The 13,076-nt window shown below is 35.4% G+C and overlaps 2 protein-coding genes across 2 annotated transcripts; both read right to left on the bottom strand.

Annotated features, from left to right (window-relative positions):
- Window positions 1–843: 843 nt before the first annotated feature.
- Window positions 844–2,457, bottom strand: LOC110875021. Its single transcript, XM_022123292.2, has 3 exons — window positions 1,264–2,457; window positions 1,082–1,183; window positions 844–1,001 (listed from the first exon to the last, which is right to left on the bottom strand). Exons 1-3 carry the CDS (start codon window positions 1,376–1,378, stop codon window positions 850–852), a joined length of 369 nt encoding a protein of 122 aa, XP_021978984.1. The 5' UTR covers window positions 1,379–2,457; the 3' UTR covers window positions 844–849.
- A 577-nt stretch (window positions 2,458–3,034) lies between these two features.
- Window positions 3,035–10,368, bottom strand: LOC110879780 (calmodulin-binding protein 60 A). The gene is made up of 7 exons (XM_022128307.2): window positions 10,029–10,368; window positions 9,076–9,154; window positions 7,691–7,743; window positions 6,935–7,425; window positions 6,694–6,854; window positions 4,431–4,637; window positions 3,035–3,810 (listed from the first exon to the last, which is right to left on the bottom strand). Exons 1-7 carry the CDS (start codon window positions 10,127–10,129, stop codon window positions 3,223–3,225), a joined length of 1,680 nt encoding a protein of 559 aa, XP_021983999.1. The 5' UTR covers window positions 10,130–10,368; the 3' UTR covers window positions 3,035–3,222.
- Window positions 10,369–13,076: the final 2,708 nt, after the last annotated feature.

The following is a 13,076-nucleotide window of genomic DNA, read 5'->3' as shown; positions in this document are numbered from 1 at the left end:
ATTTATAAAATTGATTATCAATAAAGATTAAAAGGGTTGTAACCTTTTCTTAATCAAAATGAAAGATTTATAAAATTGATTATCAATAAAGATTAAAAGGGCCGTAACCTTTTCTTAATCAAAATGAAAGATTTATAAAATTGATTATCAATAAAGATTAAAAGGGTTGTAACCTTTTTTTAATCAAAATGAAAGATTTTTAAAGGGCTTGGTTATTCACACAACCTCCTTGGTTATTTGCACATCTCTTGAACCTTATAGGAAGCATATAGGGCAATACGGTTCCTCTGGGTCCAAGCGTATTGAGCAATACACTTCCTATATTTGTACTTGAAGTACAAACTTTTCAGAAGATGGTCAGCTAATGATTAGGGGATCAGAGGAAGCGTATAGGACAATACAGTTCCTCGGGGTCCAAGCGTATTAAGCAATACACTTCCTATATGTGTACCAATCTTTTCAAAAGATGGTCAGCTAAAAGGAAGTGTATAGGGCCATACGCTCCCTTAATGATTTTTTTTTTTCAAAAGACAAGAGGAATCATATAGGGCCATACGTTCCTTAGAGGAATATTTTTTTCAAGAATAGCATATTGTTTTAAACATTAATTAAGTTGTTTTTTTGTTACTTTAATTTTTTTTTTTTCAAGAATAGCATATTAGTTACTTTTTGAACTTTATTTTTTTAAACATTAATTAAGTTGTTTTTTTGTTATAAAATGATGTTAGTTTTTTTGTTATAAATTTTATAAAAGACGTAGTGAAATTAAGCAATCCAAACAAATTAAACATATCCAAATTAAACAACTATTACAAATACTTAAAATTAAATTCAATTGTTCGTACAGTACTACATAATATGATAATAAAAACCACTATCATCATCAATACTCGCCAGACTCCTCGTCAGACTCAGCGAGCTCCTCCTCTGTAAAGTCCGGGCCACGCCTAGTAGAGGGTGACGGGCTGTGCCGTGTATACTGTATAGGACGTGCCTGAAGCCTATAAAAAATTCAAACAAAATTCTCATTACATAACATTAAAATTGTTCGTAGAAAATGAAATAAAACAAAATAACATACCTGCATGGAAAGGTCGGACAAAGGAAAGAGCGGCATGGTCTGGTCGGACCGAGGAAAATGTGGCAAGGAAAGGTCGGGCTGAGTATAGGACGGGTCGTAAGGCTATACGAATTTCAATAAAATACCCATTACATAACATTAAATTGTTCGTAGATAAATGAAATAAAAATAAGATAATATACCTGCATGGACGGGAGGGGCTGGGTCGCGAATCTCCGAGGATCGGACCTCCTCCGCCTTGGTGTATGGACCTTCACCGATGGTGGGCCACCAGGCAATCAACTCATCCTTGGGCATACGATCGATAGCCGTGGTATACACGGCCTAGACAAACTCCTCGTCTGTGTAAAATCCGGTGGCGACGACAAATTGACGAAGCGACATCTCAAATACCTCGCCGAACAGACGGAATGTGATCTCGGGTGATGGGTCCGGCAAGTTCGGATCATCAAAATCCGAGTTCGACTGATCATCCGGTCGAGGTCTATAGCGGAATGTGGAGAGAAACTCCACCATCAATGGACGATAAGATGGTGCGGCTCCTATTCGAAATAAACGATCCCACAGGCTATCCTGCCCGATAACCTGTCGAACAGTGTCCGCCACCCCACATGTCTCTAACGAATCCCAATGTATCCCTCTCATGCACCCACCTTCATCTCCCTAAGTTTATTGAACCGTTTCGCTTCATACTTTTGGGAAGGGTATATCATATATGGATATCGCGAACAATCGTCACCGGCCCATGGATCGAAATCTCCCGCGCCATCCATCTCAGACGCCATATCTGCAAATTTAAAATGAAAAGAATTTAAGTTATACAAATAATGTATAAATGTTTTTTGACACATTTTTATAAAAAGGATTCAGATTAGGGGAACAGGGGAACCATATTGCCCCATACGCTTCCTATACTTTGGCTCTAGGGGAACCATATTGCTCCATACGCTTCCTATTATACCAATAGGAATCGTATTGCCCAATACGTTTCCTATTGATTTAATACGTTTACCAACCCAAGCCCTATGGGAAGTGTATTGCCCTATACGCTTCCTATAAACTTATGGGAATCGTATTGGGCAATACGCTTCCTATTGGGTCACTTTTCAGACCTGTATAGTTTTGAACTGCGTGCGCGTCAGAGAATACTGTACCAATAGGAACCGTATTGCCCAATACGCTTCCTATTGGTGTCGCATTTAATGCTTCAAACCCTATGGGAAGCGTATTGGCCTATATGGTTTCTATTGAAGGATGTACAAAAATTTTAGAGGATGTGTAGATACCATCACCCTTTTTAAAATTGATTATTAAGTTAACAAGATTGAAGTGCAGTATTTCACACCACATCCCTTATCATGATACACTTGTAGAGTAATTTTGATAATTACCCTACAAGAACATTTTACAAAATTACTCTACAGGATCATTTGTAGAGTAATTTTGACAGTTACTGATAACTACAAAAATGTCACCGCGTTTTTTTGTCTTTTCCTTCAGTTCGTACGTTTTATACGTTAACTTTATTTGTATTTGATCTTTTACCATTATTTATAACATCACAAGGTTACATCTCTTTATAAGGAACATTAATATATGACTTATGATCAACCAAATTGACACCAAAAGACAGATTTTTTTATTCATTAAAGAGTTCATTGCAAGACATCATGCCTTTGTTATAAGGTGTAACTTTACGCCATAATTTATTTGAGCAAACGGTATATCAAGATGTGGTTTCTGCTACATATGCTCAACACAACAAGCTGTGCCCGAAACAAAGATTCGAACGATCGATCCCAATAAAAATTAGTCGAGCTCGGTTTCCTGTTAATCAGACCAAAGAAAACATGAACCAGATAGAAGATAGTCAAGCTCAGGTTCTCTAACCATGAACCCATCTCAACCACACAACCTGAACCCAATACATATCAGTCCGAGCTCCGGTTCTGCTAATCATGAAACGGTGCAAACTTTATTTACCTTTTACTCACGAGTAAAATACATAGGCACCCCTACAACTCGTCTTACAAAACTACTAGTTTTTATGCACATCTCAACGACAAGGTTTCAAACATTTTACCATCTAAAACTGCACACAATGTTTAAATCGGGCAGCAGAAGTTACACAACCCAAGTTTTCATCCTGGGTTCATGCACTTCATGATATCTCTCTCACGTATCTCTAACATAAGAGAGAGCCATTTAAGGACACTAGACACGATCTTCCACCGCCTTTGAGCTTTACCAATGGCCGAATGGGGAAACAAAAACCCATCAACCGCACGCTGCAAATCCACCTGTGAAGAAGACGACGTTCCAAAATATCGTATATCCTCATCATCACGACCCTTTAGCGACTCAGAGTCACAAATCAAGGTTTCGTCGGCCAAGTTCAACGGCTGATCATGATCAAACCTAAGCTCATCAGTTTCCATGCTACTTAACCCGTATTCATCTAAGCTATCAACATCTCTCAAAGGAAAGATAGTTGACATAACATTAACATCTGGAGATAGTGCACTCATCTGTGGGTAATCGAAACGGCCTTTTTTATGGGATGTTCTTATTTTGCTGCCTTGGGGATCTCGTGTTATGATTTGGTGATCTGAAGGGTATAAATCTTCAGAAATAGAGCAGGTACCTGATCTAAGAGACGCTTCATCATCATAAGAAATGATCGATTCTTGATGTTGAAAGGCGGATGTCACCAGTTTATGTGCTTCATCCTGGATATGCAATTCCGTGTACAATAGTGTAAGTTAGTGATCTATATAAAAACGAGAAAGATATCTATATAAAAGGAAAGTGGCTACTTAAAGATAACTGAGAGTAAAATGCCATTTTCGTCCCTGAGGTTTGACCAGTTTCGTGAGTTTCGTCCAAAAGTTTGTTTTTTATCCAAAAGATTTGAAATCTTGCCATTTTCATCAGGCTCAGTAACTCCATCCATTTTTCTTCGTTAAGTCAGGGGTATTTTCGTATTTTTTGTTAACTTAAAGGGCAATTCGGTCTTTTGAATACTTGTACATTATACTAAATGCTTGTACAAAAAGTGAAAAAAACCGAATTGCCCTTTAAGTAAACAAAAAAGACGGAAATGCCCTGACTTAACGGAGAAAAATGGATGGAGTTAACAAGCCGGATGAAAATGGCAAGATTTCAAACCTTTTGGATCCAGATGCGGAAAAACAAACCTTTAGACAAAAGTCGCAAAACTGGCCAAACCTCAGGGACGGAAATGGCATTTTACTCAACTGAAATTAACTAATTTCTTGACTGTTGTCTTGTACTTTGTATTTTATTGTTATAGGCAGAATGAGATGAATGTAAATTTGATGTAACTCACCCTTTCGAAATCTGCGAGGTTGTCAGCGACGATGTATTTGCAGTCTGAAAGAACACCGAGGACCTGGCCCACAACATTAAAAACAACACCGTCTCTGTTGCGAGATGAAGGACAGTACAGATACAACTTCTTATCATCAACCATACATCTCCTAGCATGCTCCACTACGGCTTCCCACATTTTAGTTGACATACCCGACCCAAGGATCTGAAGTGCCCATTATAAACAGTTTCAGTACACGTGGTTATATTTTTGGGTTGGTAACGGGTCACTTCTTAAGCAAGTTAAAAACAGGTCAGATTGTGTTGAAGTGGAACCACCCACACTTTCGTCTTTTTAGGATTATTATTTGGATTCACATATACCCAACCAAAACTAAAAATATCATATATGCCCTTACAAAGTAGTTAAAATATCAAATATACCCAATTTATAAAAAAACAATCTAATAAATGATCATTTTACCCTTGTTTTTTTAACTTCAAGTTTTCATATATGCTTATCTTTTAACTTCATATTTTTGTATAACACATTTTTAGCTTAAATTTATTTTTACGCATTTTTATTTTTACCCATAATCAGTAATATACTCCATATATAATATTCAAGCTAATTAAATTATGCTAAAAATGAGTAAATATAATATAGAGTTAACTACCATTTTCGTCCCTGTGGTTTGTCAAATTATGCGAGTCCAGGCCAAATTTCAGTTTTGTCCCATTTTCGTCCCTGACATTTTTGAAACGTGCTACTTCGGTCCAAAAAGTCAATGTCCCCTAATTTGTATGTTTAATAAGGGATACAAAGGTCATTGTTTTAATGGCCGGTAACTCAAATAAAAATGTATAATGACCTTTCTACCCCTCATTAAACAGACAAAATTAACGGACGTTAACTTTTTGGACTGAAATAGCATGTTTCAAGAATGTCGGGACGGAAATGGTACAAATTTGAAATTTGGCCTGGACTGGCATAATTGGACAAACCATAGGGATGAAAATGGCAGTTAACTCTATAATATTTGAAGTTAAAGGTCTTATATGAGATTTCAAAGTTTTAGAAAAATAAGGGTAAAATTGTCATTTATTAAATTGGTTTAATGAATTGGGTATGTATGATATTAAACACTATAAAGAAGCAACCCAACTATGCATATATGTGTTGTAATGTAAGCTTTGGGAGTCTTTCAAAAAAAATGGAAATTTTCCTTTTCAACCCTAAAGTCTTAATGTTTGACAATTTAAGTTTAAACTTCTAATCTTTGTTTCCTTTTTAACCCTAAAGTTTTAATCTTTAACAATTTACCCTAAAGTTTTATTCTTTGACAATTTAAGTTTAAAATTTTTAATCTGTGTTTCCTTTTTAACCCTTAAGTTTTAATCTTTGACAATTTAAGTCTAAAGTTTTAATCTTTGGTAATTTAACCCCTTTGATTAATTTTGATTTTTTTACTTCTAATTCAAAAGTTTCCATCTTTTGCGATCTAACCACTTTGATTTTTTTTACTTATGTGTTGTAATCTTGGCTTTGGGGGTTTTCCAAAGAAAAAATGGTTATGCATATGGTTGTTGTAACCTTGGCTTTGGGGGTTTTACAAAAAAAAAAAAAAAAATTGATATTTTTACTTTTCACCCAAAAGTATTTCATATATTACTTTTAACCCAAAACTATTTGTTTTTTTTTTTTTTTACTTTTAACACAAAACTTTTTATCTTTTGCAATCTATTCTCACAACTTTTTTTACTTTCAACTTTGGTCCTTTATAGTTTTCATTTTCCGCAAATTTTTCGCTTTATGCTTCGTTCTAAATTTTGTGACTTAACACATCGCAACGTGCGTCTTTGGTTTAGCGTTTTTACGTTTCATTCTAAATTTTGCGAGTTAACACGACGCAATGTGCGTGTGTGGGTGAACATTTTTACATCGTCTATTTTTTCCCGTTTGACAGGTTCAACATAACGTGCGTGTCCTAAATCAACTTAGTTATAACTAAAGAATCCCTGCCGCATTGCGGCGGGTCGTAATTCTAGTTTCAACTACTTTGTAAGGGTATATATGATATTTTGCAAGTTTGTAGGAGTATATATGAAATTGCCCCTTATTATTTATATTCACTATGTTGCAAAACTTATGTTGCAATTATGTTATTGGTTTTTGTAGTTATTCCAACTCAAGTGTATGACCAATGGGGATTTCTTGATCTCATTATCTATATCTTGTTTCACCCAAAAAAATAGAAAAAAGAAGGGAAGAGACGTCTTACATTTCGAAGCCTTGTGGGGTCCACGTAGGAAAATGCCAAGAAATCTTTAACCGTCTTGATCTTTTCCTTATTCAGCCGCTTATGGAAAGCTCCATCTTTCCCAATCTTTTCAAGTCTCCATACCTCATCAGACAAATACGGTGGATGATGCTTTTTGTACACTAGAAACCAGAAAAAGAAAAAAAATCAGTGCGTTTACTTGTGAATAAATAACAAATAAGAAAATACAACACAAACTCACATTCGCCACGATGATCCCTGACGACAAATGATTCTGATTTTGCTTCTCTTACTCTGTCTCCGTCACATTTATCTAAAACCTGTGCTCCCAACCTGAACTTGCGGCTCCTAGTCCAGCTGGAATTATCGGTGAACGAAATGTCCCCGACAAGACCAATTCCTCCGCTCAGGTTCAAAAATGCATTTCCGGTAAGAAGATTTTTTTTCCCTTGTCTCTCTCTAACAATATTATTAGTGAACTCTTCAAGCGTCCAATTATTATCATCATTGCTATCGAAGTCTCCTTCGAGAACCACTATTTCCACCCTTGCTGATGATTCAATTCCACATGAAACTGTTTTTCCGGTACAAGCATCAATCAAAGCTACTTTTAGTGTATTGCAGTCTCCTCCTTCGATACGAGTACCGGTAAAAACCGGCAAAGATAGACCGCTTAGAAACTGTAACTGCAGCCTTCTTGGTACAGAAGAGTCCTCTTTGTATTTATAATCCCTATGTAAAGCCATATTTACTCATAACAGTCTGATTCAGTAAATAAACGAATAACAAAAACATCATTAATCATCTCAAGTTCCCAACACATAATGTTCCCTTCGTTTACTTAATGAACTCGCCGCTATAAGGAACCAGTTTTGTTTTGTTTGCTATTGAGTGTGTAAATATGATATTATGAGATTTGGAACGGTATATATGAGATTTTAAAATTTAGATGGATATATATTTAAATTGTCCCAAAATAAGAAATCATACACCATACCAGTTCATGGAAGCTATATGTTTTTCCATTGCTGATTCAACTTCCTCTTTCACCTACACACACAATATCGTCAAGAATACTACTAGAAAGAATACAGTGATTGTCAGAAAACGTTAAAGGTAACTCGTTAAAAGTAAAGAAAATATAAAGTAAAAAGGCCAATTGAATTGAACAGCAACCACCAGAGTTACCATAAAACTGGTCATTATATCTCTCTTCATAACTACGCCTATATCAACAAAAACTCAAAAAGGATAAACAAATGGTAAGTTTGGTGGTTGCAATGGATTTATCCACAAAAAAAGTATCATATCAACATCTTGTCAACGTTGTATCTATGTAATGTCCAAATCACAAGTTTATAGTTGTAGGGGCCTAAATACAGATGAACTACATTTAAATGAAAGTCGACATTCCAAATCTAATACAGCATTTGAGTTTACAAAATAAAATCCACAACTACAAATGCTTTAACAGTAATATATTTACTATTTACTATTTACTATTTAGAGAGTATTCATTATACACTATAAGGGTGCAAAACGATTTAAAAAGCATCCATGCTGATCTCAAAGTAAGCACAAAACTAAAGTTTAAGTTCTAGCTGACTAGCTCAAACCACATTTCATTCTTTTAACTTTTAAGCAATCACACCGTCAAATGATCTTCTTTTTCATATATTAATCTTACGGCCGTTAGATTGAATGAGGAAAGCCAGGGCCAGCCCGTTAGGCATACCAATCTAGGCACGGGCCTAGGGCCACCAAAAATCAAGGGCCTCCAATTTTTAGTAAAGTTTTATATATAGTACATGTATCAGACCCAAATAAAAGCAAAACCATGTTTTTTCAATAAAGTTGCACATATAAAAATTGTTTAGGAAAAAAGGCCCACATTCAAGACCCAGTTTCGAAATTAAACCATAGACATAACTACAGTATATAGCAACAATCGACCACTCGACCTCATCCGAATTCAGCGAATTAGCGCCTAAAATCCCTAAAATTGAGCCGCAGTCATCGTTCCCACTTCCCATCGCAACCTATTTTTTCGATTTTCTAGGTTATCAGCTATAAGCCTATAAGTCTATAACTAACGGTAATCACTCATGGCGTCGGGTCCGCCGGGTTTGGAGGAGAATTTATGAGCAAAATTAGGGCTAATTACTCAACGTAGGTTAACTTTAGCTGCTAATTTTTCTATTAATCTCTGTACGTTATGCAACAGGGCCTCCACTTCTAATCCGCTTAGGGTCTACAAAAACGTTGGAACGGCCTTGAGGAAAGCGACCATTAATCCAATGTTCTAGACCATGTAACAACCAAGCACCATCCACACAAACACGATAAGGATATAATAATATATAAAACAAAGCTTTCACATACAACTTTGCGAACCAAGGTCTCCAGAATCGGCTCCACGTACTTGTTGAACTTTCTGAAATTCATGACCTCAAGCACCACACTGTATATCAAAAAACAGAAAGGTAAGAACAACAACCCAACCCAATGCAACTAAACAAGCAACATTTATTACTCCTATATTCACCTAAAATTTCAACCAACATAACCTTCCCTTAAATTGAAAAAAAAATGGAAAACACAAAATTAGTTCATCACACTTAACACTTAACAAACTAACAAGAAAGTTAATCTATCAATTGTCATTAGGGCTGCAAACGAACCGAACGTTCAGCGAACAGTTCGTGAACTGTTCGGCTGGAAGTTCGTTGGTTTAATAAATGAACGAACACGAACAAGAAATAAAGTCCGTTCATTTATGTTCGTGAACGTTCAGTAATGTGTTCGTTTATGTTTAGTTATGTTCGACAGTTCATTAGGGGTTTTAAATCTTATATTTTATTTAAATACTTAAAAATTCCTAGTGATTAAATGTTTAATAAGTATTAGTAAATTGTATGTTACATACCTTTTAACAACTTCGGGTTCACCGTTCACATTCACAACCTTGGAAAAACTTTTTTTTTTTTTCAGGTTTGTGTTCATGAACATGCGTTTGTGTTCCTTACCTAAAATTAAGGAAAGAACACAAACGAACACGTTTACTTTAATGAATGAACACGAACAGACCGCATTTGATAAGTTTTCATGAACACATTTATTTCCTTATGAAAATAAAAAAAGTTAGTCCGTAACACATGAATTAACACTAGTAACTCTTAAATTCAAATTATGTGCATCAATCACTAACCAGTAACTTCCTGATCCCTAATTCTAATTTTGCTCCAATCAATTAACCTAGTTACGTTAACCTTAGATAAAAAGAGCGAAATAAAACACAATTAAAAAAAAAGTAAAAAGCAAAATAACCGACTTACTTTCTGAAAGAAGGACGTTTACGACGGCGAGTGTCATCGGAAGACGAAGACGACGACGGTTGCTCCGGCGGAGGCGATGGCGATGGCTTCTTCTGAGACATAATTCTTCTTCGTACGACTGGTACTTTGGGAGGTGGAACCGCTGTTGGTGATCAGCACCATAAACAAAATGAGTGATGACGTCAGGGGAGACGGTATTTATTTGTTTTGACCTAACGATTGCAGAGAACAGTGACGACGATACAACAACAATTCAGTGGTTGGCAAACAGAAACAAGAAGAGAAGAGGATGTGGACGAAAAGGAAGATGGGACCCACTAACCGCGTTTGTAACGGTCCCACTGGCTCGATGGTATCTACGCGCTTGTTGAGTTTCACTTTACTTTTTCTTTATAGTTTTTGATAGGGATATGAGCATTTAGATTGACAAAATCATCATTAGGTCCAGGGCCGTCTTTGAAAATAATAAAAAAAAATTTTGGTTTTGTACGAGATAAAAATTTTGGGTTCTATTCACAAATTTTTATGTATTATAAACTCATCAATTATTTAATCACTAAAATTTATATGAATTTAAATAATTACTTTTAGCTAAGCGTAGTTACTAATTTATTAATTTAAAGGAAAATATGTAGACAAAATTAGGCATTAAATGTCATATACAGCTAAAAAAAACTAAAAATGAAGCTAAAATAGAGAATTTAGAGACGTCGGGATTAGAACCAGCGTCTCCTTGTTGTCTAAGCAAGGCAATAACCACCCCGACAAGAACTTGTTTGTGTCATCTTTCGATTTAGTATATATATATATTCTAGCTTATACAACGTAAATTCTATACAAAATTAAAAAGATTTGGGCCCCCGAAGGGTTTGGGCCCCGTGCCGTCGCCCACCCCGCACCCCCTCAAAGACGGCCTTGGCTAGGTCGCAGCTGACGGTATGGTTTTGTGAAGGAACGCTTAAAAGAAATTAAACTTTGAAGTCAGCGTGGGCTCGATTAATACAACATAGTCTGGTCAGGATGAGGTAAAATGAGGCTTTTCGATTTAGGAAGTGTGGTAACCTTATATCTGAAATTCATTGTTTATAAGTATTTTTATATGTATTTTATAGGTGATAAAACTCCAAATAAATTTTGGAAGGTTTGGTGTGTATCTTGAGAAATTTACAACCCTTGGATATAATACTCTAATTCTTCTCTATTTCCCTTAGCTACCCTTAAGTCTTAACCCTCAATTCTTCATTTGTATAGTTAATTAACACTCTAAGCTTGTTTTATATTTGTTTAGGGCATTACATATTAACCATCTTTAAAAGGATTTAGAGTATTTTCATTCATAATTATATTTACTAGAGTTCATAAATGAAATCAAATACATGTTTCAATTATAATGGTTCATGTAATAATCGTTGATAGATGTGTTTACTAGAATTGGTCTTGGTTCAAGATTTCCTTGAAATTAGCGTAAAAACTCGCTTGAAATCAGCTCGAGGTAAATTAGCTTGTTTACATTTATATCCAAGTTCAAGCTAAGGTGAGATCATTCGTTAGGTCACTTGAATAAAAAGCCCACACAAGTCTTATTATAAATTTATAGTCAACCCACTTAAGAAATCCAACAAACCCACTTAAGTCACAACACACCTAACTTTAAAAGTAAAATAATAATAACTAGAATTACGACCCGCCGCATTTGCGGCGATGATTCTTTAGTTATAACTAAGTCAATTTAGGACCCGCACGTTATGTTGAACCTGTCAAACAGGGAAAATAGACGATGTAAAAACGTTCACCCACACACGCACGCTGAGTCGTGTTAACTCGTAAAATTTAGAACGAAACGTAAAAACGTTAAACCAAAGACGCACGTTACGATATGTTAAGTCACAAAATTTAGAACGAAGCATAAAGCGAAAAATTTGCGGAAAATGAAAACTATAAAGGACCAAAGTTGAAAGTAAAAAAAGTTGTGAGGATAGATTGCAAAAAATATAAAGTTTTGGGTTAAAAGTAAAAAAATCATTTTTTCTTTTTGAAAAACCCCCAAAGGCAAGGTTACAACAACCATATACATAACCATTTTTTATTTGAAAACCCCCAAAGCCAAGATTACAACACATATATGCATAAATATGTTGCTTCTTTATAGTGTTTTAGTTTTAATAACTAAGTTGATCAATGACCCACGCGTTGTGACGAACCTGTAAGATGAAAAACAATAGACGTAAAAACCATGAACTACACATGGACGTTGTGCCGTGTTAACTTGCAAAATTATGAACAAAACGTAAAAACGTGGAACCACGCAAGCACGTTGCTCCGTGGTAACTCGTAAAATTTAGTACGAAACATAAATAAAAAATTTACGAAAGATGAAAAGTAGAAAAATTGTGAGGTTAAATTATAAAAGAAGAAAAGTTTTGGCTTTAAAGTGAACAAAATCAATTTTGTAAGTTAAATTTGCAACAAATAGAAAGAATAGGGTTGAAAAGTAAAATTCTCATTTTTTTTTTGAAAACCACCCAAAGCCTAGGGTACAACTACCCTAAGCTTATAGATGTTGCTTATTTATAAAGTGGATAATAATAATAAAAATAGTTAAGATCTCACTTTCTCATCCCTTCTCTTCTTTTGTTATCCGTGTTTCTAGGAACCCTAGATCCACGTCCCTCACATCTGGCGACCACATCTTCATGTGGGAACTCATTTGTCAGACTGAAGACGCACAGTTTAAGGGATAAGACGGTCTGCATAACGACAAACGAAAACAATAAAGTTTTGAATGATGTTGAGGTCACAAGTCACTTGAACAAATACAGAGATTTAAGGCCTTCGAATGGTGGTAAGGTCATAAGTCTCTTAAACAGATACGGAGATTTAAAGCCGAGCCATATCACATTGCTTTAAACTAAAGCTTTAGATAAACCTAGGGCTGCAAACGAACCGAACGAACACGAACATGTCCTTGTTCGTGTTCGTTTGTTAAGAAATATATGTGTTCGTGAACCGTTCATGAACACTTATCGAACGAGATTTTATGTTCGTGTT

Source organism: Helianthus annuus, chromosome 9, assembly GCF_002127325.2.
Source record: "Helianthus annuus cultivar XRQ/B chromosome 9, HanXRQr2.0-SUNRISE, whole genome shotgun sequence".
Lineage (NCBI taxonomy): Eukaryota > Viridiplantae > Streptophyta > Magnoliopsida > Asterales > Asteraceae > Helianthus > Helianthus annuus.
Note: the sequence above shows the minus strand (reverse complement) of the source record. Positions and strands in the feature narration are given on the sequence as shown.

What these genes read in the sequence shown, in the direction of transcription:
- LOC110875021 (XM_022123292.2), bottom strand. Translation starts at nt 1,378, where the DNA reads ATGCCCAAGGATGAGTTGATTGCCTGGTGGCCCACCATCGGTGAAGGT. An exon ending in AGCCCCTCCCGTCCATGCAG is followed by an intron (nt 1,184 to 1,263) that starts GTATATTATCTT and finishes AAATTCGTATAG; the next exon opens with CCTTACGACCCGTCCTATAC. An exon ending in TGTCCGACCTTTCCATGCAG is followed by an intron (nt 1,002 to 1,081) that starts GTATGTTATTTT and finishes AATTTTTTATAG; the next exon opens with GCTTCAGGCACGTCCTATAC.
- LOC110879780 (XM_022128307.2), bottom strand. Translation starts at nt 10,129, where the DNA reads ATGTCTCAGAAGAAGCCATCGCCATCGCCTCCGCCGGAGCAACCGTCG. An exon ending in AGACCTTGGTTCGCAAAGTT is followed by an intron (nt 7,744 to 9,075) that starts GTATGTGAAAGC and finishes TTGTGTGTGTAG; the next exon opens with GTGAAAGAGGAAGTTGAATC. An exon ending in CAGGGATCATCGTGGCGAAT is followed by an intron (nt 6,855 to 6,934) that starts GTGAGTTTGTGT and finishes TCTGGTTTCTAG; the next exon opens with TGTACAAAAAGCATCATCCA.